Here is a 27,866-nt window from a genome sequence, read left to right as displayed (position 1 = left end):
AGGGTATATAAGATTCGGCCCGACCGAACTTAGCACGCTCTTACTTGTTTTTCAGTACTTTTTATCAAAAGCGGCTCAGGCATGTTCCCCACTGCCTGGACCATGGGACATTGTATCAAAGATAACACAGTGTCCGTAGCCATAAAGTCCAGGGGCATTAGATGTAGCATTAAATTGAGTGCATCAAACGGTGTCGTCCTCGGTGTGGCTGTGATACACAAACAAGCCATCCTTTGGATCCGGCTGACTATTGAACAGTAGGTGGTCTTTTGAAGCGCAGTCCACCAGACCATAACACCATATAGCATTATAGGTCTGACAACTGCAGTATATATGCGTCATGCACTGGTGATGGGCGATCTAAACCCCTAACTTTTGTCAATGGCTCTCTTGCCGGTGTATAGGGCAAGAGTTGCCTTTCGTGTCCTCTCCGAAATGTTGGATTTGAAGTTCAATTTTCTGTCTAGCAAAATACCCAGGTATTTTGCGTTTTCTGTAAATGGAACATTCTCCCCTCCCACAGAGACAGACGTCACTGTGGATAAATTATACGGATTTACACTTTCGGCCACTTTCGGTAGCCCACTTAGACGTCGCACTTAGAGCATCCTGAAGTACATCTCTAAGAGAGCTGGGAAACTTTCCCCTAACCGTAACAGCCACCTCATCAGCATACGTGACCACTTTTACACCTTTTTCATCCAGAGACATTAATATATTGTTCATAGCTACATTCCAAATTAGAGGAGATAGGACACCTCCATGAGGTGTTCCTATGCTAACACATCTTTTTAGGTCCACAGAGCAAGAAAGTTATTGAAGCAACATCTAAAGCCAAGAGGCAAACGGTCACTCGAGGGATGACCGCTACTGGTCACAATACCTCGGAGATAGTTAATGTTTTAGTTAACTTTGCGGTTGGAGATTTGAAGATAATTTGAAATCTCTGGAAATCCATGCTTGATAAATAGACAGAAACCTCGCCAAGGAGGTGCAAGTATTTTAAGTTAATTTTAAAAGAGATTCGGCCATAAAAATCCACTAAAATTCGGCGTCCTCGTCGTGCGGCAATATATGCGACAGCTACACCCCAGCCCCAAAATTGACGAGCCAGTTCCGGGAAGTGTATCATTCTTGCATTTGATATGCAAAGGACTCCGAGGCCAGATGAACGAGATAGTTAATTTAATGAGTCGAAAGAAAATATTGGTTGCACCAATCCAGGTGACAAAGCTGATCAACACTTGCAGCATTCTCAGTTGCCACGAATACACTGTGCTATGTAAAGATTGCTTATGGAATGAAGGTAGGGGCTTGGCCTTCGTGATACACCTTTCCGTGCAGGATCTATCTGGAGTCGAGTACCTTACAACTGTTCTCCACCTATCTTCGAACACTCTTATAGTACCCAATAACTGGAGAATGGGCAGAGTGATCCCGCTCCTGAAGCCTGCAAAATATCCTGGTAAGGGGGAGTCGTACAGACCGATTTCCTTTCTCTCACCAGTAGTCAAGACGCTTGAGGGACTACCCCTCCCGAACATTGTTGGAAAATTTTTATTCACCGATGACTGCAGAGCACAACAACATCTTCAATCAACACATGCCATGTGATAGGACGGTCCTCGTGGCATTGGACCAATCGACACAGTCAGCCATGCCAAAGTATTTGAGGACATCGCCAACACGTCCCTCCAGCCAGGCCTGAAACGTTGGGTCGCGAATTATCTATGTGGGCGCCAGTCATTTGTGGAATTTATGGACAAGAAATCGAAACACCATAGAGTGAAACAGTTCTCCAAGGCGGGTTGATATCTCCGTCACTATTTAACCTCTACCTATCCACCTTTCCACCGCCCCCAGACGGCATAGAGATAGTATCATATGCGGACGATTGTACGATTGTGGCATTAGGCCCCCCACCCATTGATGACATCTGCGGCAGGTTAAACGTCTACCACAACGAAATTGCCGCTTATTTCGGGACAAGAGATTTAAGGATATCTGCCACCAAATCTTTAGCCACATTCTTCACTACAAATATGCGTGAGGTGAATAATGCGCTGAATGTGATAGTCGATGGAGCAACGATGCCGACCATCAAGTGTCCCAAAATACTTGCTGCCACATTTAACAGCTCTTACACGCTCCCCCCACATGCAACAGCAGTTTGGGATAAAGTCAAAAGTAGAAACAAGGTCGTCATGTCACTTGCTGGCAGCCTTTGAGATGCTGACAAAGATACCTTGTTGAACACGTACAAAGCAATTGGCCGTTCTGTGGTAAGTTACGCAGCGCCAGTGTGATCTCATAAGCTATGTGACACGCAGTGGAATAATATTCAGATCTGTCAGAATGCCGCTCGTTCAATTGCGACGGGCTGTCTCCTCAGTGTTCATGTGGACATAACTACATGCTAATTAAGCAATATCTTCTGGGCTGTTAACGCAGGAACCATCCAAATCATTATCCTGTGGAATCACTAAATCAAGCGGCATATCCAAAGGATCTAGACAACATTCATGCAGACACAGAACAGATGCCGTGAATAGCAATAGGGTATATGTGATCCTTGGAGAACAACCTCCTCCCATTGCAACTTGACCTCCTCCGGTAAACCACTGTTGCTCTTGCTCAATTACGATCCGGGGAATTCAGTCGCCTCAACTCCTACAGAGCTAGAATTGATACCAACGTGCAGGATATGTGTCCCGATTGTGACCTGGGACCATACGACACATGTCACCTGTTTAACTGTTTAGCCAGACCCACTCGACTCAAACCCAGATCCCTCTGGACACATTCCACCTTGATCACGGAGTTCCTAGATCTGGTTATTCAACAGAATAAAGCAAGCGTTTTAAGTTAATTTTGAAATAGATACCGTAATGATGAACATGTAACATGTCTAACTATCCTCGACAGGACATGGACACTTATACTAACGAACATTCCAAACAAAAGGCACACTCTAAAGACACGAAGTTGTGAGGGCTATCGATAGATCCATGGAACATAAGCAATACACCCCAGTCGCATTGCCTTCATACACATCAATACCTCAGTGATAGTTAAAGCTTTGGATAACGTTGCAACGTGTGGACCTACATCTTTTAGATTTCAAAGATATTTTGTAATCTTTCCATGAAACTGGTGAGTAGAAACCTTACAAAGGAGGTCCAAGCATTTTAAGTTAATTTAAAAAAAAATTAGTACATGTAGGAGTCGGTTCTCGCTCCTGTGGTATCTTAAATGCCCAAGTGAGACTGATGGCAGATTACAACTATACCTTCACCTGCAAAGTGCATCAGTCCAACCCTCCCACCAATTGCTATGTAAATGTAATTATAATAAGTTTATAGCATAATTTCATGAATATGAATGTTGCAAGCTACCGCAATACATATTAAATGAAACAAATACTCGATGGCATCCGGCTCAATGCAAGCAAAACGCAGGCACCATTTTAAAATAATGAAATTCGCACAATATTTCATTATGCAGAAAATACAATGCATAAATTATTTAACCTATGAATGCAGTTACATATGTAGTATATTGTATTTGGAGAGAAAAAAAGTTTGACCCAAAACCATAGGCCTTTGGAATGCTTACATAAGCCATTCAATGTAAACCATTTGCAGCATTCGAATGATCAGGCTGAATCGCATTTATTTTAAATTGAATTTTAGCAGGTTAATGAAATAAAATCGCGTAGGCTGGCTCATTTAGGGAATTTCATCGAAAATTTTTCCATAACTGGTAAGATTTGTGAGGCACCATGTTAGAGCTAGGCTGCCAAAAGTAGGTCCCTTACCATTGAGCTAAAAAAAAATCCGTTGAAAATTGCATACCTTATGTCCCATAGCAGTTTTATCGAAATATGTTCCTATTTGGACCAGCTACTAATAAGTATATCAGCTATATCTAAAAATAAACCGATCTGAACCATATACGACATGGATGTCGAAAAGCCTAACATAAGCCATTGTGTCAAATTTCAGTGAAATCGGATTATAAATGCGCATTTTATTGGGCCAAGACTTTAAATCGAGATATCGGTCTACATGGCAGCTATATCCAAATCTGGACCGATTTAGGTCAAGTTGCAGGAAAATGTCGAAGAGCCTAATACAAAGCACTGGTCCAAATTTCGGCGAAATCGCACAATAAATGCGCTTTTTATGGGCCCAAAACCTTAAATCGAGAGATCGGTCTATATGACAGCTATTCAAATCTGAACCGATCTGGGCCAGATTAAAGAAGGACATCGAAAAGCCTAACCTAACTCACTGTCTCAAATTTTAGCGACATCGGACAATGAATGCGCATTTTATGGCTCCAAAACCTTAAACCGAGAGATCAGTCTATATGGCAGCTATATCCAAATCTGTACCGATCTGTGCTATGTAGCAGAAGTATCTCAAGGGGCTTAACTTAACTCACTCTCCCAAATTTCGGCGACATCGGATAATAAATGCGCCTTTTATGGACCCAAAACTTTAAATCGCGAAATCGGTCTATATGACAGCTATATCCAAATCTAAACCGATCATGGCCAACTTGAAGAGAGATGGCGAAGGGCATAAGACAACTCACTGTCCCAAATATCAGCAAAATTGGATAATAAATGTGGCTTTTATGGGTCTAAGACCCCAAAACGGAGGATCGGTCTATATGGCAGCTATATCCAAATCTGGACCGATCTGTGCCATGTTGCACAAGTATGTCAAGGAGCTTAACTTAACCCACTGTCCCAAATTTCGGCGACATCGGATAATAAATGAGCCTTTTATGGACCCAAAACCTTAAATCGCGAAATCGGTCTATATGGCAGCTATATCCAAATCTGAACCGATCATGGCCAACTTGAAGAGAGATGGCGAAGGGTCTAACACAACTCGCTGTTTCAAATTTCATCAAAATCGGATAATAAATGTGGCTTTTATGGGCCTAAGACCCTAAAACGGAGAATCGGTCTAAATGGCAGCTATATCCAAATCTGAACCGATCATGGCCAACTTGAAGAGAGATGGCGAAGGGCCTAAGACAACTCACTGTCCCAAATTTCAGCAAAATTGGATAATAAATGTGGCTTTTATGGGTCTAACACCCCAAATCGGAGGATCGGTCTATATGGCAGCTATATCCAAATCTGAACCGATCTGGGCCAAATTAAGAGAGATGGCGAAGGGCCTAAGACAACTCACTGTTCCAAATTTCAGCAAAATCGGATAATAAATGTGGCTTTTATTGGCCTAAGACCCTAAATCGGAGGATCGGTCTATATGGCAGCTATAACCAAATCTGAACCGATCTGGGCAAAATTGACGAAGGATGTTGAAGGGCCTAACACAACTCACCGTCTCAAATTTCAGCAAAATCGGATAATAAATGTGGCTTTTATGGGCCTAAGACCCTAAATCGTAGGATCGGTCTATATGGCAGCTATGTCCAAATCTGAACCGATCTGAGCCGAATTCGCGGAGGCTGTCGAAGGGCCTAACACAACTCACTGTCCCAAATTTCAGCAAAATCGGATAAAAAATGTGGCTTTTATTGGCCTAAGACCCTAAATCGGAGGATCGGTCTATTGGGTTGCCCAAAAAGTAATTGCGGATTTTTGAAAAAGTAAATGTATTTTTAATAAAGCTTGAATGAACTTTAATCAAATATAGTTTTTTTACACTTTTTTTCTAAAGCAAGCTAAAAGTAACAGCTGATAACTGACAGAAGAAAGAATGCAATTACAGAGTCACAAGCTGTGAAAAAATTTGGCAACGCCGACTATATGAAAAATCCGCAATTACTTTTTGGGTAACCCAATATATGGGGGCTATATGAAGATTTAGTCCGGTATAGCCCATCTTCGAACTTAACCTGCTTGTGGACAAAGAAAAGAATCTGTGCAAAGTTTCAGCTCAATATCTCTATTTTTAAAGAATGTAGCGTGATTTCAACAGACAGACGGACGGACATGTCTAGATCGGTAGATTTTTATGCTGATTAAAAATATATATACTTTATAGGGTCGGAAATGGATATTTCGATGTGCTGCAAACGGAATGACAAAATGAATATGCCTCCATCCTTCGGTGGTGGGTATAAAAATCATTTCCAACTTCAGACAATTGGATGTTAAGTCTGTCATTGATTCGGTTGACAATGCATCGAAATCAGCTGATGTTATAAAGGAAAACAGCTGATTTTGAAGAATTTACCAGTGAGTCAAGTGGCAAAAAGTTAATTGTTTTGTCAGTAAATCATCCAACAAATTTATACAAAAATCTTTATTTTATATACATTATTTGTTTTTTTTTATTTCAATAAAAATCATATAACAACATATAAATTCTAAAAAAATACATAAATAATACCATATACATATATATATTCTAAATTTCTAATATAAAATCACAATCTTCTAATCGGTATTTGATTACCCTCTTCTCGCATTAACACTTGGCAAATCTGAAAAGGCATATGTAGCCGGAATGTAGGCAAATATTTTGGACCAATACTCTTTCATCAGTCTTCCCATGGCACCATTGAGACTGGGTCTAAAGACCTTAAAGATGGTGGAGGAATTTTCATTTAAAACTTTATGCGCAGCAGTCGATTGAGCTGAATTGCCATTGAAGAGATTATCGAATTTTAAATTAAGACCAGATAGTTCATGTATATCCAGACGCAGACGTTCCACATCCAAGAATAGATTGTCTTTTTCTTGACGTCTGATGAAACGGATTTTAAGTTCTACCACAATTTTATCTGAAAGAGAGAAAATGAAAGATAGGGCGTTAGTGGTGATATATAAAAGAGAAGGAATTTTGTGATTGAGAGGGACACCGGATTAATAAAATAATCGCTTATGAATACAGAAAAAAAAATAAATAGAAACTCGAAAAATGAAATGGAATAAGTAAAATCTTGCTAAGTCCGACCTGGTCGAAACTTATATACCCTTCACCATGGACCACGTTTATGAAGTTCTTTTCACAGCTTCACTTTAAAGGGAGAAACTAAAAAAAAGTAAAAACGTGCTAGGTTCGGCCAGACCGAATCTTGAGAACCCACCACCATGGATTCTGTTAAAAATGCACACAAAATAAATTTAGTTCAAAGGCATTATTTTACCCACATACCAAATTTCGGCCAAGTCAGCCGAAAATTTAAGCTTCTAGGCGCTGTAGAAGACCAATGGGAGATCTATAACTCTCGGGATGGAACGAGTGAATATGAGGTCATATCAGTTGTTGTTGTAGCAGTGTGTTGTACACTGAGGCGGCAGCCCTTGCCGATGGATAACTCCATCGGGTCAATCCGGTACGTACAACCGGCTGCCATGGGTAGCGGCGCAATGCTTCATACTTGGACCGGATCTTGGGAATGCCAGTTATGTGGAATACTGCTCACGGAAATGCCAGACGGAACCTATCCAGTAGGATATGCTGACAACAGTAGAAGGCCAATCTATGGGAAAAATATAACTCTCAGGATGGAACGAGTGAATATGAGGCCATATCAGTAGCGGGGCTCCATACTTGCACCGGATCTTTGGAATGCCAGTTATGTGGAATACTGCTCACAGAAATGCCAGACGGAACTTTTCTAGTAGGATATGTTGACGACATTACTGCAATCATCACGACAAGAAACACGAAACGTGCAGAGCGCATACTACCGCAGGTGATGCTTAGGGCGAAGTACTGGCTGAACCCCCACAGCTTGCAACTTGCGATGCAGAAGACGGAGTGGCTACTCCTAACAAGAAATTATATTCCAGTGGAAGTGGATATGCGCGGAAACGGCATATTGGTGCAGACCAAGAGTATGGTCAAATATCTAGGGATACGACTGGGTATCAAGTTGACCTATGCAAAGCAAATCCGGCACTCGAGAGTAAAGGCCCCGGGATACTACTAGATTCCAAGCTGACCTATGCAGAGGAAATCCAGAACTCGGGAGCAAAGGCCGCGGGATACGACTGGATAACAAGCTGACCTATGCAGAGCAAATCCGGCACTCGACAACAAAGGCCGCGAGCATAACTGTGCAACTCAGTTGACTGATGGCAAAAATAGCTGGGCCTCTTCCGATCGGGCAAAATGCAAATTTGCCCATGAACATTCCATTTAGGAACCGGGGCAAACTTCTCACATATCAAGGAGTGCTGTCCGATTCAAGTTTAAGCTCAATGATAAGGGACCTCTTTTTTAAAACCGAGTCCGAGTGTGATACAGTGCCACACCTCTTTGTGGAAAAGTTTTTACATGGCTGTCTAATGGTACAGTACCTCACAAATGTCGCCAGCATTAGGAGGGGATTACCACCCGAGTAGATGCAGATTTTTAATGAAGTCATACAGTACCATCTTCCCCTATGGGAGCGAAAGATGGGGCCAAACACTACAGACAGCATGACGAGCGCAATCCCTGCTATCGGTACAGAGGACGGCGGCTCTTAGGGTCATACCATCCATCAGGAGGGGATTACCACCCGAGCAGATGCAGATTTTTAATGAAGTCATATAGTACCATCTTCCTCTATGGGAGCGAAAGATGGAGCCAATCAATACAGACAGAATGACGAGCGCACCGATAGAAGGGCTATCGGTACAGAGACGGCGGCGGGTCATACCATACTACAGGATAGTGGCGTAGCCCACAGCCTTTGAGATTGTTCTGATAGACCTACAGGCCAGGGCGCGTGCCAGGATCTGCGCCACGAAGTGCGAAACCCAGAGAGGACAGGGTGAGATTCAAAGGGATCATACGCGGGCCGTACGAGAGGAGACTAATGATGATGATTCGAGAGATGGCAACAAAGGTGGACCAATGAGAATCGGACCAGATAGACCTTTCGAATCTTGAGAAAGTCGGTCATGGTTTCATGGTCAGCTCTCTGTTCGTAAGGCTGTATTGAGTCTCCGGTCCCTGCATTGCCTAATGTTTTAATATAAGGATCTTTACCTATCCTAATCTTGCCAATATTGAGAAAGTCGGTGACGGTCTCGTTCTCGGTCCCCTGTTTGTTAGGCTGTATTGAAACTCCTGTCACTGCACTGCCTGATCTCATAATATTAAGATCATTGCATATCCTATTCTTCCCTTTAGTCTTAACCAAACTGGTCATGGAGACTTGGTAAAGCCCCACCACAAGGAGTGTCCTTCCTCCTTCTCCCTACTGTGGAAGATCACCCATGTCTCCCCGACCAAACCTTTGTTATGCTTACTTAAGACTTTCAGCATGTTTTCTGTCTCCAATTTCCTGAACCATCCTTTGATGAAGATCGTCACCTTTGTGAGCTGCAAGATGCCTTTTGGAAGCCGCTCTCCGACTCACGATTCTTTCGTACCAGTTCCGAATTTGACTCGCTCCCTCCATAGGAGGAGTCTCCATTGAGAAAGGGCTTACTGATCTTCCCAGGGTACTAAAAAGCGAGAATCTTTTTATACCCACTACCATAGGACGGGGGTATACTAATTTAGTCGTTCCGTCCCGTTCCGTTTGTAACACCTCCAAATATTGTTCTAGGACCCCATAAAGTACTTATATTTTCTTGATCGTCTCAACATCCTCGATCGTCTCAACATAGTCGATCTTGCCATGTCCGTCCGCCCGTCTGTCGAAATCACGATACCGGTCGAACGGGTAAAGCTAGCTGCTTGAAATTTTGCACATTTGTATATAGCTCCCATATAAGCTGATCTCCCGGTTTGACTTCTTAAGCGTAATGTCGTCCAACAACTGTGTTTAGTACCGTATAAATCGATCAATAACCTGATAAAGCTCCCATATAAACCGATCTCCCGGTTTGACTTCTTTATGATTTATGTTAGGCTTTTCGACATCTGCATCGTATATGGTTCAGATCGGTTTATATTTAGATATAACTACTAAAAATACCAGTATTTTTATACCCACCACCGAAGGATGGGGGTATATTCATTTTGTCATTCCGTTTGCAACACATCGAAATATCCATTTCCGACCCTATAAAGTATATATAATCTTGATCAGCGTAAAAATCTAAGACGATCTAGACATGTCCGTCCGTCTGTCCGTCTGTCTGTTGAAATCACGCTACAGTCTTTAAAAATAGAGATATTGAGCTGAAATTTTGCACAGATTCTTTTTTTGTCCATAAGCAGGTTAAGTTCGAAGATGGGCTATATCGGACTATATCTTCATATAGCTCCCATATAGACCGATCCGCCGATTTAGGGTCTTAGGCCCATAAAAGCCACATTTATTATCCGATTTTGTTGAAATTTGGGACAGTGAGTTGTGTTAGGCCCTTCGACATCCTTTGTCAATTTGGCTCAGATTGGTCTAGATTTGGATATACCTGCCATATAGACCGATCCTCCGATTTAGGGTCTAAAGCCCATAAAAGCCACATTTATGGTCCGATTTCGCTGAAATTTGGGATAGTGAGTTGTCTTAGGCCCTTTGACATGTTTCTTTAATTTGGTCCAGATTGGTTCAGATTTGGATATAGCTGCCATATAGACCGATTCTCCGGTTTAGGGTCTTAGGCCCATAAAAGCCACATTTATTATCCGATTTGAATGAAATTCGGGGCAGTGAATTGTGTAAGGCCCATCGACATCCTTCGTTAATTTGGCTCAGATCGGTCCTGATTTGGATATAGCTGCCATATAGATCGATCCTCCGATTTATGGTGTAAGGTCCATAATAGCCACATTCATTATCCGATTTTGCTGAAATTTGGGACAGTGAGATGTGTTAGGCCCTTTGACATATTTCTTCAATTTGGTCCAGATCGGTTCAAATTTGGATATAGCTGCCATATAGACCGATTTCTTGATTTATGGTTTTGGGCCCAAAAATGCTCATTTATTGCCCGATGTCCCCGAAATTTGGAACAGTGAGTTAAGTTAAGCCCCTTGACATACTTCTGCAATATCGCACATATCAGTCCAAATTTGGATATAGCTGCCATATAGACCGATATCTAGGTTTTAGGTTTTGGGGCCATAAAAGACGCATTTATTGTCCGAAGTCGCTGAAATTTGAGACAGTGAGTTTGGTTAGGCTCTTCGACGTCCTTCTTCAATTTTGCCTAGATCAGTCCAGATTTGAATATAGCTGCCATATAGACCGATCTCTGGATTTAAGGTTTAGGGCCCATAAAAGAGGCATTTATTGTCCGATTTCGCCGAAATTTGGGACAGTGCTTAGTGTTAGGCTCTTCGATGTTTATGCAACTTGGCCCAAATCGGTCCAGATTTGGATATAGCTGCCATGTAGACCGATATCTCGATTTAAAGTCTTGGCCCCATAAAAGGTGCATTTATAATCCGATTTCAATGAAATTTGACACAGTGACTTATGTTCGGCTTTTCGACATCCGCGTCGTATATAGTTCAGATCGGTATGAGGTATATGAGTATAAGGTATGAAATTTTCACCGAATTTTGATGAAAGGTGGTTTACATATATACCCGAGGTGGTGGGTATCTAAAGTTCGGCCCGGCCGAACTTAACGCCTTTTTACTTGTTTTATACACAATTATACAATGACTTGTACTTATATAATTTTTGATATCGGGAGGGGGGACGGACCCTCCCCTTTACCCCAAAAGTACTGCCCAAATATAAAATTGGACCGATCGGGACAATATGGGATTCAAATGAAAAGTATTCAAGAGTAGAGTACGAATAATAAAAGTTGGGTCCAAGTACCTGGGGGGCCGCCCCAGCCCCAAAACCCCTTAAAATAGATTTATTTGACAATCATAACAATATGGGGCTCAAATGAAAGGTATTCGGGAGGAGATTACGAACATGGTCAGCAAGTAGAAATAGGCTTTATAATTTATTGATATCGGAAGGGGGCGGACCCTCCACCGTTACACCAAAATCAAAAGTGAACCGATAAGGACAATATGGGTATCAAATGAAAAGTATGCGGGAGTAGATACCGAATCTGGCATACAAATTCATGTCGAAGTATAGGGGAGTCACCCCACCCCCACAAAAACGCCCGAAATTGGCACATTAGCCAATCATGGATATATGGGACCCGATTTTTTCGAAATTTTTGCATATTGTGTAGGTTGGTCTGGAAGGAAACATAGGCTACATAATTTTTCGGTATCGAAAGGGGGACGGATCCTCCCCTTACGTCAAAAACACAACCCAAAATCAAAAGTGGACCGATCGGGACAATATAGGTATGAAATGAAAGGTATTGGAGAGTAGAATACGAATAAGGTATTAAAATTTGAATTTAACTACCCAAACCTCTCCTAAAACAGACATATTGGACCTTCATTTCAATAGAGGGTCACACCACTCCTCAAAAACGCCATTAGACCCATTACGACTATATGATACTTGGCTGAATCGATTTTCTTAAAACTTTCATAGATTGTGTACGTTTGTCTGGAAGGACACATTGGCTATATAATATTTAGATATTGGGTGGAGGCGGACCCTCCCCCTTACCCCAAAAACGCCACCCATATTCGAAAGTGGTCCGATGGGCACAAGAAGGGTATCAAATGAAAGCTATTGGAGACCAGAAAACGAATATGGTATTAAAACTTTGGTCCAAGTACCCAGCAGACCCCCCAACCCCAAAATCTCTAAACAGATATATTCGAAGTTCATGTCAATACGGGATTCAAATGAAAAGTATTCGTCAGTAGATTACAAATATGGCATAAAATATTAGGTCCATGTAATGGGTGGTCACCCACCCCCAAATAGGCATATTAGCCTACCATGGCTACATGGGACTCATATGAAAGGTATTAGGGAGTAGATTGCGATTATGAGATTAAAATTTGCGTTCAAGTCTAGGTGGCGATTTTTCTCCTAAAGATACGTCAAATGGGTTATTTGACGACCTATTATGACAATATGGGACTGAAATGAAAGGTATTTGAGGGTAGAAAACGAATTTGATATCCTGTTTTAGAGCCAAGTGCTTTGGGGTACGCCTTAAAGCAACCCCCTTAACTGGATTTCATTTCCTTTGGGAATAAAGAACGAATTTGATATCTTTTTTCAGTGCTAAGTGTCGGTGGCCGCCCCAAAAAACCTCCCAAACAATTCATATTTACCGGCCATCGAATATTGGGCTCAAATTAAAGGGATTTGGAAGTGCAGCACGAATTAGATATCTATATTTGAGTCGAAATGTCTGAGGTGCCATTTCTTTCCTAATGAGAACATTACCACCAGGAATCGAGAAGGGGAAAATTCTAACACATCAATGAGTGCTTTCCGATTCAAGTTTAAACTCAATGATAAGGAATCTTTTTAATACCCGAGTCTCTTTTTTTTTAATCTCCATGCATGGCATTGTACTTCGCAAATGTCGCCAACATTAGGAGGGGATAAACACCACTTTGTCCGATGTTCTCGCCAGGATTAGAACGCGTTTAGAGTCATAGGCTACAATGGCACGAATTCGATAGAGAGTTAAAGAAGGCGCAGCGAAGCGGACCCGGTTCGGCTAATTTTATACATAAGATTGTTATTTCCAGACCATATTCGTAATCTTCCACCGAATACCTTTCATTTGGGTCCCATTTTGTCCTTACAGTTGAATGTGCCCATTTTGATGGAGTTTTGCGGATGGGGCGACCCACTGGGTACTTGGGCACAACTTTTAATTCCATTTTTTTTTTTTGTCCGTCTTTCGGTGAAGAAGATGGTAAAATATATATTCATGGTTCAATGTCTTTCCAGCCGAACTTAAAGCTCTTCTACTTATTAATAACCAACATTCGTGGAATATCACTTACCCACACTAATCACTGCCTGACCATTTCCTTCCAATGGCATTTCCAAAATATGACCGCTAATGTTATATTCACCCTTCATGGTAATTTTCGATAAATCGAAGAGGGCACTCATGCCCAAGGGATCTGTGCTGAAGCTAAACATTCGCAAAAACAAACAAAATAAAGTCATAAGAAACATTCGAACAGCTTTTATTTTTAAAATCAATGCCAACCTGGCTTCACTGCATCTCGCCCCACTTATGCCACTCAATTTGACATCATCCAGTTTCAAATTAATACCCATTGGACTTTGAGGATCACCATCAATGGAGATGTGGTTTATGTCCATGGGATCGATGGCGCCAATTGAATCTAAACCGGGTACACCTTAAAAGCGAAAAAATTAAGAAATTCTATAACAAAGAAACATTTGGCAATAAATATGACTTTATTCCATTTCGAAATGGCCAATAACGACATTCCATCTTCATTGTCTTTTGGTCGTTACCTGTTCTCCATTCATTTAGTATGCCGTCCATATTGTTGACAAAACAATTCTTAAAACCGGCACCTCTCACACTGCAGGGATTCAAGAAATTTGCTGCAAATAAGAAAAAAATATTTTAAAAACAATGAATAAAATCCAATGACGTAGGTAAAGATTTAATACAAAATAAATTTTTAAATTTATGTTATACTAAGGAGGAAATTCCCAATAAATGTTCTTAAATAATGTTAAGGAACTTGACTAGGTAGGCTATTTAGATAAATTACGCCGCTGTTTTGCCATGCCATATAAGGTATTCTTTTAAACCTGTTGTTGTGATTAAGTTAATCTTGACTCAAAGTCTTAACCAATGCGAGAATCCCATAGGGGAACAATGGAGACTTATATAACATCAATGGGTGCTGTAACATTTAACCCAATGACATTCTGCAAAAATGTTAAAACATTTTAGATAGCTAAATGCCTCACAAATATCACCAGCGGGACCTTTTCTATTCTAAAAGGAAATAAAAACAAGTAAAAAGGAGTTAAATTCGGCCGCGCCGAACTTTGGATACCCACCACCTCGGGTATATACGTAAATCACCTTTCGTCAAAATCCGGTGAAAAACTCATACCTTATGTCCCATAGCAGATATATATCTGAGGGGCTTAACTTAACTCTTTGTCCCGAATTTCGGTGAAATCGGACAATAAATGTGCTTTATATGGCCCCACAACCTTAAATCGAGATATCGGTCTATATGGCAGCAATATCCAAATCTGGACCGATTTGGACCAAGTTGCAGAAAAATTTTGAAGAACCTAACGAAACCCACTGTCCCAAATTTCAGCGAAATCGGCTAATAAATGCGCCTTTTATGGTCCCAAAACCTTAAATCAAGAGATCGGTCTATATGGCAGCTATATCCAAATCTGAACCGATCTGGGCCAAACAACAGAATGATGTCGACTAGCCTAACACAATTCATTGTCCCAAATTTCAGCAAAATCGGATAATAAATTTGCCTTTTATGGGCCTAAGACCCTAAATCGGCAGATTGGTCTATATGGCAGCTATATCCAAATCTAGACCGATCTGAGCCAAATTGAAGAAGGGTGTCGATGGGCCTAAAATAACTCATTGTTTTAAATTTTTGCAAAATCGGACAATAAATGCGAGTTTTATGGCCTCACAACCTCAAATCGAGATATCGGTCTAAATGGCAGCTATATCCAAATCTGGACCGATCTGAGCCAAATTGAAGAAGGATGTCGATGAGCCTACCAAAAGTCACTGTCCCAAATTTCAGCAAAATCGAAAAATTAATGCGTCTTTTATAGGCCCAAGACCTTAAATCGAGAGGTCGGTCTATATGGCAGCTATATCCAAATCTGGACCGATCTGAGCCGTATTGCAGAATGATGTCGACTGGCCTAACACAACTCATCCGTCTGTTAAAAACACGCTACAATCTTTTAAAATAACGATAATGCGCTGAAAGTTTGCACAGATTTTTTTTTTTTTTTGTCCATAGGCAGGTTAAGTTCGAAAATGGACTATATCGGACCCCATATAAACCGATCTGCGATTTAAGGTTTTAGGTCCTTTAAAGCTACATTTATTATCCGACTTCGCTGCAATTTGGAACAATGAGTTGTGTTAGACTTCACGACATTTTTGTTTAATATGGTCCAGGTCTGTCCAGATTTAGATAAAGCTGCCACATGGACCGATCTCTCGATTTAGAGCCTTGGGCCTATAAAAGGCGCATTTAGTTTTTGATTTCGCTGAAATGTGGTGTAGCGAGTTGTGTTAGGTTCCTTGAAATATCTGTTCAATACGGCCCAGATCGGTTCACATTTGGATATAGCTGCCATATATACTGACCTTCAGATTTAAGGTTTTAGACCCATTAAAGGTGAATTTATTAACCAATTTAGCTGAAATTTGGCACAATGAGCTGCGTTGGGGCATTCGACATTCATACCGAGTATGGTCAAGATGGGGCAACATTTGGATATAGCCGCCATATGTACCGATCACCCGATTTAAGTTATTGGGACAATAAAAAACATGTTTGTTACTCGATTTTGCTGAAATTTGACACGGTAGGCTGTGTTAAGCTCTATATGATTTAGATCGGTTTATATTTGGATATAGCTGTCATAGCTGCCACATATACCGATCTCCCGACTTAAGGTTTTAGACCCAATAAGAATTGAATTTATTTACCGATTTTGTTGAAATTAGGCGCTATAAATTGCGTCCTAGATATTCGTACCGAGTATAGTCAAGACATTCGTACCGATTAGCCGTACCGTAGCCGCCAAAGTCACAGTTTGGTGAGGTTTATGGGTTGGTGGCATCATTGGACCGTGCTTCATCAAAGATGATGCGAATCGTAACGTAACTGTTAATGGTGAGCGCTATCATGATATCCAACCTTTTTTGCCCAAAATGCAAGAGCTTAACTTGCATTACATGTGGTTTCAACAAGACGGTGCCACATGCCACACAGCACGCATAACAATGGACTTGTTGAGAGGCAAGATAGGTGAGCATTCTATTTCATGTTCGGGACCGATCAATTGGCCGTCTAGACAGTGCGATTGCATGCCTTTAGACAATTTTGTGCTCGGCTATGTTAAAGCTCATGTCTATACAGACAAGCCCGCTTCAATTGACGCATTGGAAGACAACATTGAAGCATTTATTCGTGAGATACCGACCCAAATGTTGGAAAAGTATGCCAAGAGTGGACTAAGCGGATAGACCATTGGGTGTTTTTTGGGGTGGGGCGGCCCACCTGTAATCTGAACCCTTTTTATGATAAATGTTTCGTAACCTGCTTCAAAATAACTTTCGTTTGAGTCCCATAATGTCCCCATCGGTTAGCTATTACTTTTGAGTGGTGATTTTGAGTTAGGGGCAGGGTCCGCCCTTTTCCGACATAAAAATATTATCTAGCCCATTGTTCCTTCCAAACCTAGCAAAACGGTTAGGAATACTTTTATATTTTTTTTTTTTGAGTCTTATATTGTAATGATCGTCCAATTTTTAATACCAAATTCGTACTCCGCTCCCGAATACCTTTCATTTGAGTCTCATATTGTCTCGATTGGTCCACTTTTATTTTTGGGTGGTGGTTTTGGAGTAAGGGAAAGAGTCCAATATCCACAAATTATATAGGCAATTGCTCCTTCCAGACCATGTTGCTAATCTACTCCCGAATACCTTTCATTTGAGTCCCATATTGCCATGATCGTTCATGAAGGGTCACAAAAAGGTTCAACGTTTCAAAAAGGAATCAAAATTACGCTTTATACTTGGAACGGTAACGCTGGTTGTATCAAATTATGAACCGATTCGGGCCATACTTGGTTTGAATGATGGAGATCATAGTGGAAGTCATTGTGAAAAATGTCAGGGTAGCCCTATTGGGGCTCAAGAAGTAAAATTGGGAAATCGGTTTTTATGGGAGCTGTTTCAGGTTATCTCTCTGTCTGTGGAAAACACGCTAGCTTACGAATGAGTAAGCTAGACGCTTGAAATTTCCCACAAATAAATCCTATTAGTTTAGGTCGGTTGGTATTGTAAATGGGACATATTGGTCCATATTTAGATATATGTAGCTCCCATATAAATCGATCTCCCGATTGTATTTCTTGAGCCTCTAGAAAGCACAGTTCTTATCCGATTTGCCTAAACTCTTGAACCATGACGTTTTCTATCACATCTGACAGATGTGCCAAGTATGATCTGAATTGGTCTAAAATCTGATATAGCTCCCATGTAAACCGATCTCCCAATTATATTGCTTGTCCATCTAGAGGGCGAAATTATACCCACCACCGAAGGATAGGGGTATATTCATTTTGTCATTCCGTTTGCAACACATCGAAATATCCATTTCCGACCCTATAAAGCGTAAAAATCTAAGACCATCTAGCCATGTCCGTCCATCTGTCAGTTGAAATCACGCTACAGTCTTTAAAAATGGAGATATTGAGCTGAAATTTTGCACAGATTCTTTTTTTGTCCATAGGCAGGTTAAGTTCGAAGATGGGTTATATCGGACTATATCTAGATATAGCCCCCACATAGACCGATTCGTCGATTTAGGGTCTTAGACCCATACAAGCCACATTTATTATCCGATTTTGTTTAAATTTGGGACAGTGAGTTGTGTTGAGCCCTTCGACATCTATATTCAATTCGGCCCAGATCGGTCCCGATTTGGTTATAGCTGCCATATAGACCGATCCGTTGATTTAGGGTCTTAGGCCCATCAAAGCCACATTTATTATCCGATTTTGCTGAAATTTGGGACTGTGAGTTGCGTTGGGCCGCTCGACATACTTGTGCAATATGGCACAGATATAGCTGCCATATAGACCGATCTCTCGATTTAAGGTTTTGGGCCCATATAAGGCGCAAATATGTCGCCGAAATTTGGGACAGTGAGTTGTGTAAGGCTCTTCGACATTTTTCTGAAACTTGCCCCAAATCGGTCCAGATTTGGATATAACTGGTATATAGACCGATATCTCGATTTAAAGTCTTGGCCACATAAAAGGCGCATTTATTATGCGATTTCACTGAAATTTTACACAGTGACTTATGTTAGGCATTTCGACATACGTGTCGTATATGATTCAGATCGGTTTATTTTTAAAATATAGCAAGCAAAAAGACCAATATTTTATTATACACTATTGAACAATGACTTGTACTTATTAGTCCTTGGTCCAAAACGGAACATATTTCGATATAGATGCTATGGGACATAAGGTATGCATTTTCAACGGATTATGACGAAAGGTGGTTTACATATATACCCGAGGTGGTGAGTATCCAAAGATCGGCCCGGCCGAACTTAACGCATTTTTATTTGTTTTTATTCGATTTAGCTGAAGTATTACACAGTGACTTCATCTGTGACCTCTAAGATACGTGCCAAGTATGGTCTGAATCGGTTTAAAAGCTGGTATAGCTCCCATTGAAACCGATATTTCGATTTTACTTCTTGAACCCCTTATAAGGCCCAATTCTTCTCCGATTTGGTTGAAATTTCGCCCAATGGCATCTACTATGGTCTCCAACTTCCAAGCCATGTATGGCCGATATCGATTCATAACCTGATACAGCTCCAATAGCATAGCAATTCTTAACCATTATCCTTTATTTGCCTATATGGAGATACCAGGTTAAAAATTTGACAAATGCGGTGGTAGAGATTCGGCCAGGCCGAACTTACAACACTTTTGCTTGTATTTTTTGGAATCATTTTTCAAATTAAAAAAAATCGTTGGTTGCATTTTCTGTTCTTTTTTTTTGGAAAAATTCCTTACTCCATTACTTAATTCCAGCAATTTTTTATATAAAAAAAAATAATTATTGCCCGTTTATGGAGAGTTAAAGAATTTCGCACTTTATCTCTAAAAATAAAATTTTAAATTTTTGTCACATCTTGTGGTTATCAAAAAATTTTCAGATTCTTTGTTTTGCCCACTATATGATAATTATTTTTCGCTCCAGTAATTGCAAACGTGTTTCCACTAATTAGGGTAAAGAACGGCCTTGAAGTTGGTGCCATTCACTAAGAACACAAATTTCAAAAATCAAAAATAGTGAAAAAAATAATTAAAAAAATATTCACATGAATTTATACAACAATAAAAAAAAATTTTAATTCCACAAAAAGTTCAAACTAAAGTCCTTTAAAACTTGTACCAATTTTAAAAACGTCCTTGAAATTGTTGCCATTATTTACAAACACCAATTAAAATAATTAAAAATATAAAATAAAAAAAAAAATTATTCACATTATTTTAGACAATTATTAAAAATTTTATTATAAATTCCACAAAAAGTTCAACTAAAGTCCTTTAAAATTTGCATCAATTCTAAAATAATCATCCTTTTTTTATAACAAAATTTCCAACTTCACTTATCACTCCTCTCAAACGCCACTCAAAACAAAACTTACGTTTCTCGCTAAGAAATTTTCCAGCTTCAGCCTCAATATTCACCCATGATAAGGTCAAAACGATTAAAATAAACTGTATCTTCATTGTAGAGCACTTTGATATCTAAAATAAGAACTTTTGTTTCAAAAATGTTTGTTTTTTTTCTTTTGGTGTGTAGCGAACCGTACAACCGAACGCAAGAAAGAATCTTTGTAAACTGTTGAAAATATGATGATCTCCTATCAGATTTAAAATAGGTTTGTAATAATCCAAATTCAATCAAAACAATGTCAACAGAAAATAAACAAAAACTTGTTTACCCAATATCGTCACAACTATTTAGAGATCATGATCAATACATGGCGCCATTCAAAGAAACCAGTAAGACCGAGAGGTGTTTAGAGTCTGGTCGAATGGTAAATGCCCTATTAAAAGAATAACAAGTAAAAGCGTAATAAGTTCGGCCGGGCCGAATCTTATATACCCTCCACCATGGATCGCATTTGTCGAGTTCTTTTCCCGGCATCTCTTCTTAGGCAAAAAAGGATATAAGAAAAGAGTTGCTCTGCTATTAAAACGATATCAAGATACGGTCCGGTTCGGACCACAGTTAAATTATATGTTGGAGACCTGTGTAAAATTTCAGCCAATTCGTATAAGAATTGGGCCCATTGGGGCTCACGAATTAAAATAGAGAGAACGATTTATATGGGATCTGTATCGGGCTATAGACCGATTCAGACCATAATAAACACGTTTGTTGATGGTCATGAGAGGATCCGTCATACAAAATTTAAGGCATATCGGATAATAATTGCGACCTCTAGGGGTCAAGAAGTCAAGATCCCAGATCGGTTTATATGGCAGCTATATCAGGTTATGAACCGATTTGAACCTTATTTCACACAGTTGTTGAAAGTAAAAATAAAATACGTCATGCAAAATTTCAGCTAAATCGGATAGGAATTGCGCCCTCTAGAAGCTCAAGAAGATTCCAGATCCAGGTCCCAGATCGGTTTATATGACAGCTATATCAGGTTATGGACCGATTTCAACCATACTTGGCACAGTTGTTGGATATCATATCGAAATACTTCGTGCAAAAATTCATTCAAATCGGATAAGAATTGTGCCCTCTAGAGGCTCAAGAAGTCAAGACCCAAGATCGGTTTATATGGCAGCTATATCAGGTTATGAACCGATTTGAACTATACTTGGCACAGTTGTTGGATATCATAACAAAACACGTCGTGCAAAATTTCATTCCAATCGGATAAGAATTGCGCACTCTAGAGGCTCAAGAAGTCAAGACCCAAGATCGGTTTATATGGCAGCTATATCAAAACATGGACCGATATGGCCCATTTACAATACCAACCGACCTACACTAATAAGAAGTATTTGTGCAAAATTTCAAGCGGCTAGCTTTACTCCTTCGGAAGTTTGCGTGCTTTCGACAGACAGACGGACGGACATGGCTAGATCGACATAAAATGTCGCGACGATCAAGAATATATATACTTTATGGGGTCTCAGACGAATATTTCGAGTAGTTACAAACAGAATGACGAAATTAGTATACCCCCATCTTATGGTGGAGGGTATAAAAATAACTATTTTAACATCAATACGACTTGCAGACACTACTAACTACGAAGATGACTACTCTGCCATCATCATCAAACTCTTGTCTTATTTGTTAATAAATCAGTTTGTTTTAATTAACTTAAAATGTTTGTAACTCCTTAAAGGGAATCTAAAAAATCGTACAACTCTAAAATTCAAAATTCTTTGAGATCCCACTTTTGGATGGGAGAGTATACTAATCTTGCCATTCCGGCTGTCACACTCCGAAATTTTGGTCCGGGACCCCATAAAGTATATATTTTCTTGATCCTCTTGACATTCTAACCATGTCCTTGATCGTCTTAACGTCTATGGATAGACGACAGCGGTCGTAAGAATAAAGATATCGGATTGAAATATTGCGCACATACCTCTTTTTAATGTAATTCGTTGGGTATTGCAAATGGGCGTTATCGGTTCAGATTTCGGTGTAACTCCCATATACATTGATCCTTTGACTTCAATTCTTGAGTCCCAAGAAGCTGTTATTTGTATCTAATTTGGGTGAAATTTTTCAAATAATGTTCTGTTATGACTAACAAAGATCGTGCTAAGTATGATCCAAATCAGTCCACAACCTGATAAACCACTCATATTAACCGGTCTTCCGATTTTAATCCTTGAGTTCCTATTAGCAGCAATTGTTATTCGATTTGAATAATATTTTGCACAATGCCTACCGTTATGACTTCCAATAATCGTACTTAGTACGGTTTAAATCGGTTTATTACAGAATATAGCTTCCATATAAACCGCTCTCCTGATTTGACGTCATTAACACATGATAGCTGCAGCTGTTTCCAATTTGGCTGAAATTTTGCACATAGTGTTTTGTTAAGACATTAAACATCTACGGTATATATTGTCCAAATCACTTAATAACCTGAATAGCTCCCATATAAAACGATCTCCCTACTAGTCTTCTACAGTCCGTAGAAGCTTAAATTTTTACCTGCTTAAGCAGAAATTCAAAACTCGTATGTGAAAATTTTAGAAGAACCCATAGTGGTAAATGCAAATTTTGCCCATGAACATTCCACTAAGGAACGGGGGCAAACCCATAGTGGTAGGTTGCAAATATTCGGGAAAACAGCACCCCTAATTTCTTTTCATTTCTTGCACCCCTTTCCCCTAATTTTGACCCCAGGAACACAAATCTGAAATCCGTTTTTGGGACAAAGGCTCAGGGGGCCAGGGGCCTTTGCCCCAAAATCGGCCTTCAGATTCGTGCTCCTGGGGTCAACCAACATCCATACACCAAATTACAGCGAAATCTGAGGTGCGCCATACAAAGTGCAGTTTTGCCCAAGGTTCGATCCGGTTGAACCTAGCACGTTCTTATTTGTTTTAACTTAAAATGATTATATACCCTTAAACATATCAGTCTTGCTTCAATAGCAGATCACTGCCAATGTTTTTTATTTATTTCGTTTTTTTGGTTAAGATGGGAAAATGCTTTGCTGCATGCACTTAGGACACCACTTCTGTGTTATGTCGAGGGGCTTACAATCTGCTTTACCGACTAAAACCCACCTTATCACCGCTGAGAGTCAAACCTACCTCTGGACCGCTTTCGCATTTCTTAGAGATGGGTCTCAAATCTGTCCTTATCCCTTCGTCCATTTCATCGCTTGTTTCCAAGCTCCCATCGTTGGGGCCAATAATGCCCGGTGGGGATCAGTTTTCGTTCGTCTTAGGATGTCTTCGCAGAATCTTTCTACCGCGGCCCAGTTATCAGTACTATAAAGTTCTTGATATTAGAGATCAATTTCGCAGTCCAACTCCCGTATGCTTCGTTCTCCCACCGTATCTGCCACTTTATTGTAGTCTCTTCTCTTATTTCATTTCTGATCATTTTGTCTACAACTTTATCTACAGTTATTGACCCTATTTGGTCTTTAACGGATGCGCGTGGTACCTTCCATCGTGTGTACTGGAAGAAAATATGTTCAGGTTCATCCAAGTATTCTTCATCTACGTGCAGGCAAAAAGGAGTGCTGCGTTTCCTCATTTTAGGTAAATATTTCCCAAAAATATTCGTGTCCTGAGAGCATCTGCGTTATGCAATAGTTTGCAACCCCATGTCTCCTATATGCAAAGTTATTGATATTAGGGATCAGCTTCGCGGTCCATCTCTCGTATGTTTCGTTCTCCCACCGTATCTGAAACTTTATTGTAATTTCTTCTCTCATTTCATTTCTGTAAACTTGCGTAGGTTCGCTGTTTTTCACCCTACCTGCTTTTATATGCACAACAGCAGCCGAAAAGGTATGATTCATCGATGCCACTCTTAGTGCAACAGTTGGCTGAACACTAATCAGCTGTTGTGTCTACTGAAGGGTATCTGTCCAGATCTCGCAACCGTATAAGACGATGCAGTTCCATTAAAAGTTTCCTTTTTTGGGTAATGGCCCTCCTATGTTTGCCATAATTCCGTTCAGTTGGGCCGTGATCCGATCGCTTTTTGAGCAGAGAATTTTATCTGCGGACCGAATGTCAATTTGGAATTCTGAGGTAATTTACCGCCTTCCTTTACCTTTTACCGGCTTTCTAGTGGTACTCTTTGTCTGATAAGCAGAAGTAAATCAGTATTGTGTGTGGCCAACTCTAGTCCGCGTTCGTGTAGCCAGTTCCTCTAGCGGATCATGACCTGTGTTAGGATAGACCTGTGTTAGGCTCCTGTCGTTATCTGTAATCTCTTCGTTCCAGAACTCGTGTCGTTCTATCTTAAAGGAAGCTTTTGATTATTCTTAAAAGAAACCCTGGTATTTAAAATTTCCTTTATAGGGCATCTGTCACGTCTTTCCACCAAGACCCCGTTCTTCACATTAAGGGTAGCCAAAAGTTTGAATGGTCAGTAGGGTTGTTTTTTCTTCGTGAACGCAGAACCTCGTCGACAACATCTTTTGGTGCCCCAACAGTTGATTTTCCTGGGCGGAAGCCGTGCTTGCGGATAATCCTCCTCCCGCAATTATAGCTTCTTCATCTCTCCAGTAGTTTACCGGCGGTGTCAAGCATGCATAAAGGTATGTAGGACGAGGGCATTAGTGCGTCTTTTTTTCACTTTCACTACCTTGTCTAATCCTCGATTCGAATCTGTCCTGGAAGAGGAATACCGAGAAAAGCGACTGCAAGGCATTGTGCGCTTTTTACTCTTGCAGGATGACGTTCGGTAGGAAATGGAGGTAACCCCAAGATGATTTATTGGATGTATACGGCCATTGTGACCCCTTTACTGACCTATGAAAGACTGGTATGATGGAGGGCCGTGGAAAAGATGACTCGTACGAGGGAATTCAAGAGGGTCCAAAGATTGGCCTATATCGGGATCATAGAGGCACTGAGATCCGCACCGCAGGCAAATCTGGAAGCGATGCTAGATATGCAGCCCATTGGTCCTATATTCGGAACTGCGCCGCCAAGGTCATGCTTAGGCTGAGGGATCTCGGCATGCTGAAGGCTTACAGCAACGGCCACAGTTCCATTCTGGAAGTTATGAATGCGGAGGGTAAACTGAGGAGGATCTCAGGCAAGCTGGCATCGGTACCGTCAGAGATAAGTGCATTCAGCATTCGTTTTCCTAAGAGGTATGAATGGAGGATGCATGCTGTTTTTGGGGAGGATGAGACCTTGATCTTCACTGATGGCCCCAAGATGGAGTCAGGGACTGGATTCGGGGTCTACTCCGACCCACACAATCTCGGCATGTATCTGAGACTGCGGGTCTTGCAGGCAGAGATCTGTGCCATTACAATTGTGCCATTACAATTCACTGATGGCCCCAATATGGAGTCAGGGACTGGATTCGGGGTCTACTCCGACCCACACAATCTCGGCATGTATCTGAGACTGCGGGTCTTGCAGGCAGAGATCTGTGCCATTACAATTGCCGCAAGACAAGTTCTGGTAAGGGATTTACCGCCCTCAATATTTAGGTTTTATGTGGATAGTATGGCGGCACTCAAGGGTGGTGAGGTCGAGGTGTGTGGAAGACTGTTTGGAGTCCTGGATAGACTTCGAGTCCACGATGTGAGGCTGACATGGCTTCCTGGACATGAGGGGATTCCAGAAAATGAGGGGGAAGACGAATATGCCAGGGGGGGTTCATCTGACCAGTCACCGATCTTGCCTATGTGTCGAGCTACTGAACAAAGTAAAAAAAGATGGCCAATAAAAGGTCAATGAGTACCTAAGCAAGGGTCATAAACGTACACTGTGCCATAGACCTTATGGCAGCGAGCATGGGAATACCACACAACGATTTCAGCAGGAGTTGCCCTGACGACGATGATGAGGAGACTATTAAGCGCTTGCTGTGTTCATGTCCGGGTCTGCAAGGACGCAGGCTTTTATTTTTTCTCGCCAAATCTGTAAGGTATCTGCAGACACAGGAAAGCACGACAGCATAGGCACTTTCTGACACCAGAGGATATTTTTCTCTTCAGGGCGGTGGTGACTATTCCGAGCGACATTGGTAAAGTTGCGTAATTTGCGCAAGCAACAAATAAGCTATCATACATCGAACAAACAGCACGACGACTGAGACCCCAACCACTTCTCAGAATGAGCTCAAGCGTTTCGAAAACTCTGGTAATTCTCTACTTCACCCTATCCAAGTGGACCGGAGTACCATTTCTTTAAAACAGTTACTCCCAGTAAAGAACTCTAAGTTTCTAATACTAACTCCGCCTGATCGAATCGTAGGAGAACGATTCCTTCACTATTCATGACATATTCACGATTTTGCCCTCTACACATCAACACCAACACGATCGCGCCATGCGGAGTACCCATGGTAATTTTTATTCGAGTTTCCAGCGCAAGACTGGAATTTCCCACTACTAGAGTGAGCAGGTCATATGCACTCAGCCAAACACCTCATCAACGAAATCGCCATCATTTCCACACATTTGGAACTAAGATGAACACCTGGGTACAGTCTCGCTCAAAATCTTTTAAACCGTATCGTTAGTATCAACCGCGCAAGTTTTATTATAACGGATGTAAATACGCCAGAGAGAATGTTGCCGACAACCTATAACGGTCATATCTTTTATACACTTTGCCATTAAAGGTAATCGAATGAGCCTTTGATATGGACAAATAGACCAAGCACATATTTGAAGGTCGATCACTCACATAGTCTTGCATATGGATCCACTTTTTTTTTCCATTCGGACGTCGAACTGAAACATTATCCTGTCTAGCAATTTTGCAAGTGAGAGGAAAAGGCAGATGTTCAGATACGAACTTGGAGTCTCGAGAAGATTGCACGTACGAAGGAATTAAACTTCTCCGACACACACACACACACCCATGAAGTCGCACGAACATGGATCCAGGCATACGCAGTACCATTATTCTCTCGGAAGCCGAACTAAAACAGGGATGTCAGTTGGTTGGTCCAGTCACCATGTTCACCATATTCAAATACTAAGTTTGGCAAGGCTTAATATTGGAGACCAACCATAGATTTACAACCAATTAAAGCTTCGAAGATGAATATTTTGAAGAAAGCTCATTGTCGAACATATGGAACAAAAATGCTCAAAATAGGAATCGGTTTATATGGTGGCTATATCCATTTATGCACCCATCTCAGCTTAATTTGGTGTGGGTATTGGACGTCGTAGTTCATATTACAAGTTTTTGCCGAAAGGGCCAAGAGAATAGATTTCTAGTAGTCAAGTTGAGGGAAAACTATATAAGAGACATATATTGCCAATAAGAAGCGTCTGTGCAAGCTAATGAGCGGATTTTCTTATTCGTTAGAATACAACCTTTTTTTTTAAATGGTGGCAGATCGACTTTTCGAAGTTTTTCATTCCGAATGGTGGGTGTGTCATTATTGGGATGTTCCACCGTTTACACAAAATGTTCAAATTTTGCATTTATTTACTGGGTTTTCAGAATTTCTACTTTGGCCACTTGGTAAGTGTAATGCACCCTTGCAGTAGCCCTTCTGAAATCTTGTCATCATTATATTAGATTAGTACTTTTGCATATACAGGGTTAAG

The 27,866-nt window shown here is 40.7% G+C and overlaps 1 protein-coding gene across 1 annotated transcript; it reads right to left on the bottom strand.

The window, feature by feature from the left end:
• Window positions 1-6,390: 6,390 nt before the first annotated feature.
• On the bottom strand, window positions 6,391-20,429 carry LOC106083037 (protein takeout). The gene is made up of 6 exons (XM_013245853.2): window positions 20,412-20,429; window positions 20,244-20,346; window positions 14,272-14,364; window positions 13,997-14,150; window positions 13,785-13,918; window positions 6,391-6,771 (listed from the first exon to the last, which is right to left on the bottom strand). The coding sequence occupies exons 2-6, from the start codon at window positions 20,326-20,328 to the stop codon at window positions 6,440-6,442; spliced, it is 798 nt and encodes a 265-aa protein (XP_013101307.2). The 5' UTR covers window positions 20,329-20,346; window positions 20,412-20,429; the 3' UTR covers window positions 6,391-6,439.
• Window positions 20,430-27,866: the final 7,437 nt, after the last annotated feature.

Source organism: Stomoxys calcitrans, chromosome 3 (assembly GCF_963082655.1).
Source record: "Stomoxys calcitrans chromosome 3, idStoCalc2.1, whole genome shotgun sequence".
NCBI classification, from domain to species: Eukaryota; Metazoa; Arthropoda; class Insecta; order Diptera; family Muscidae; genus Stomoxys; species Stomoxys calcitrans.
This window is presented reverse-complemented; position numbering and strand designations above follow the sequence as displayed.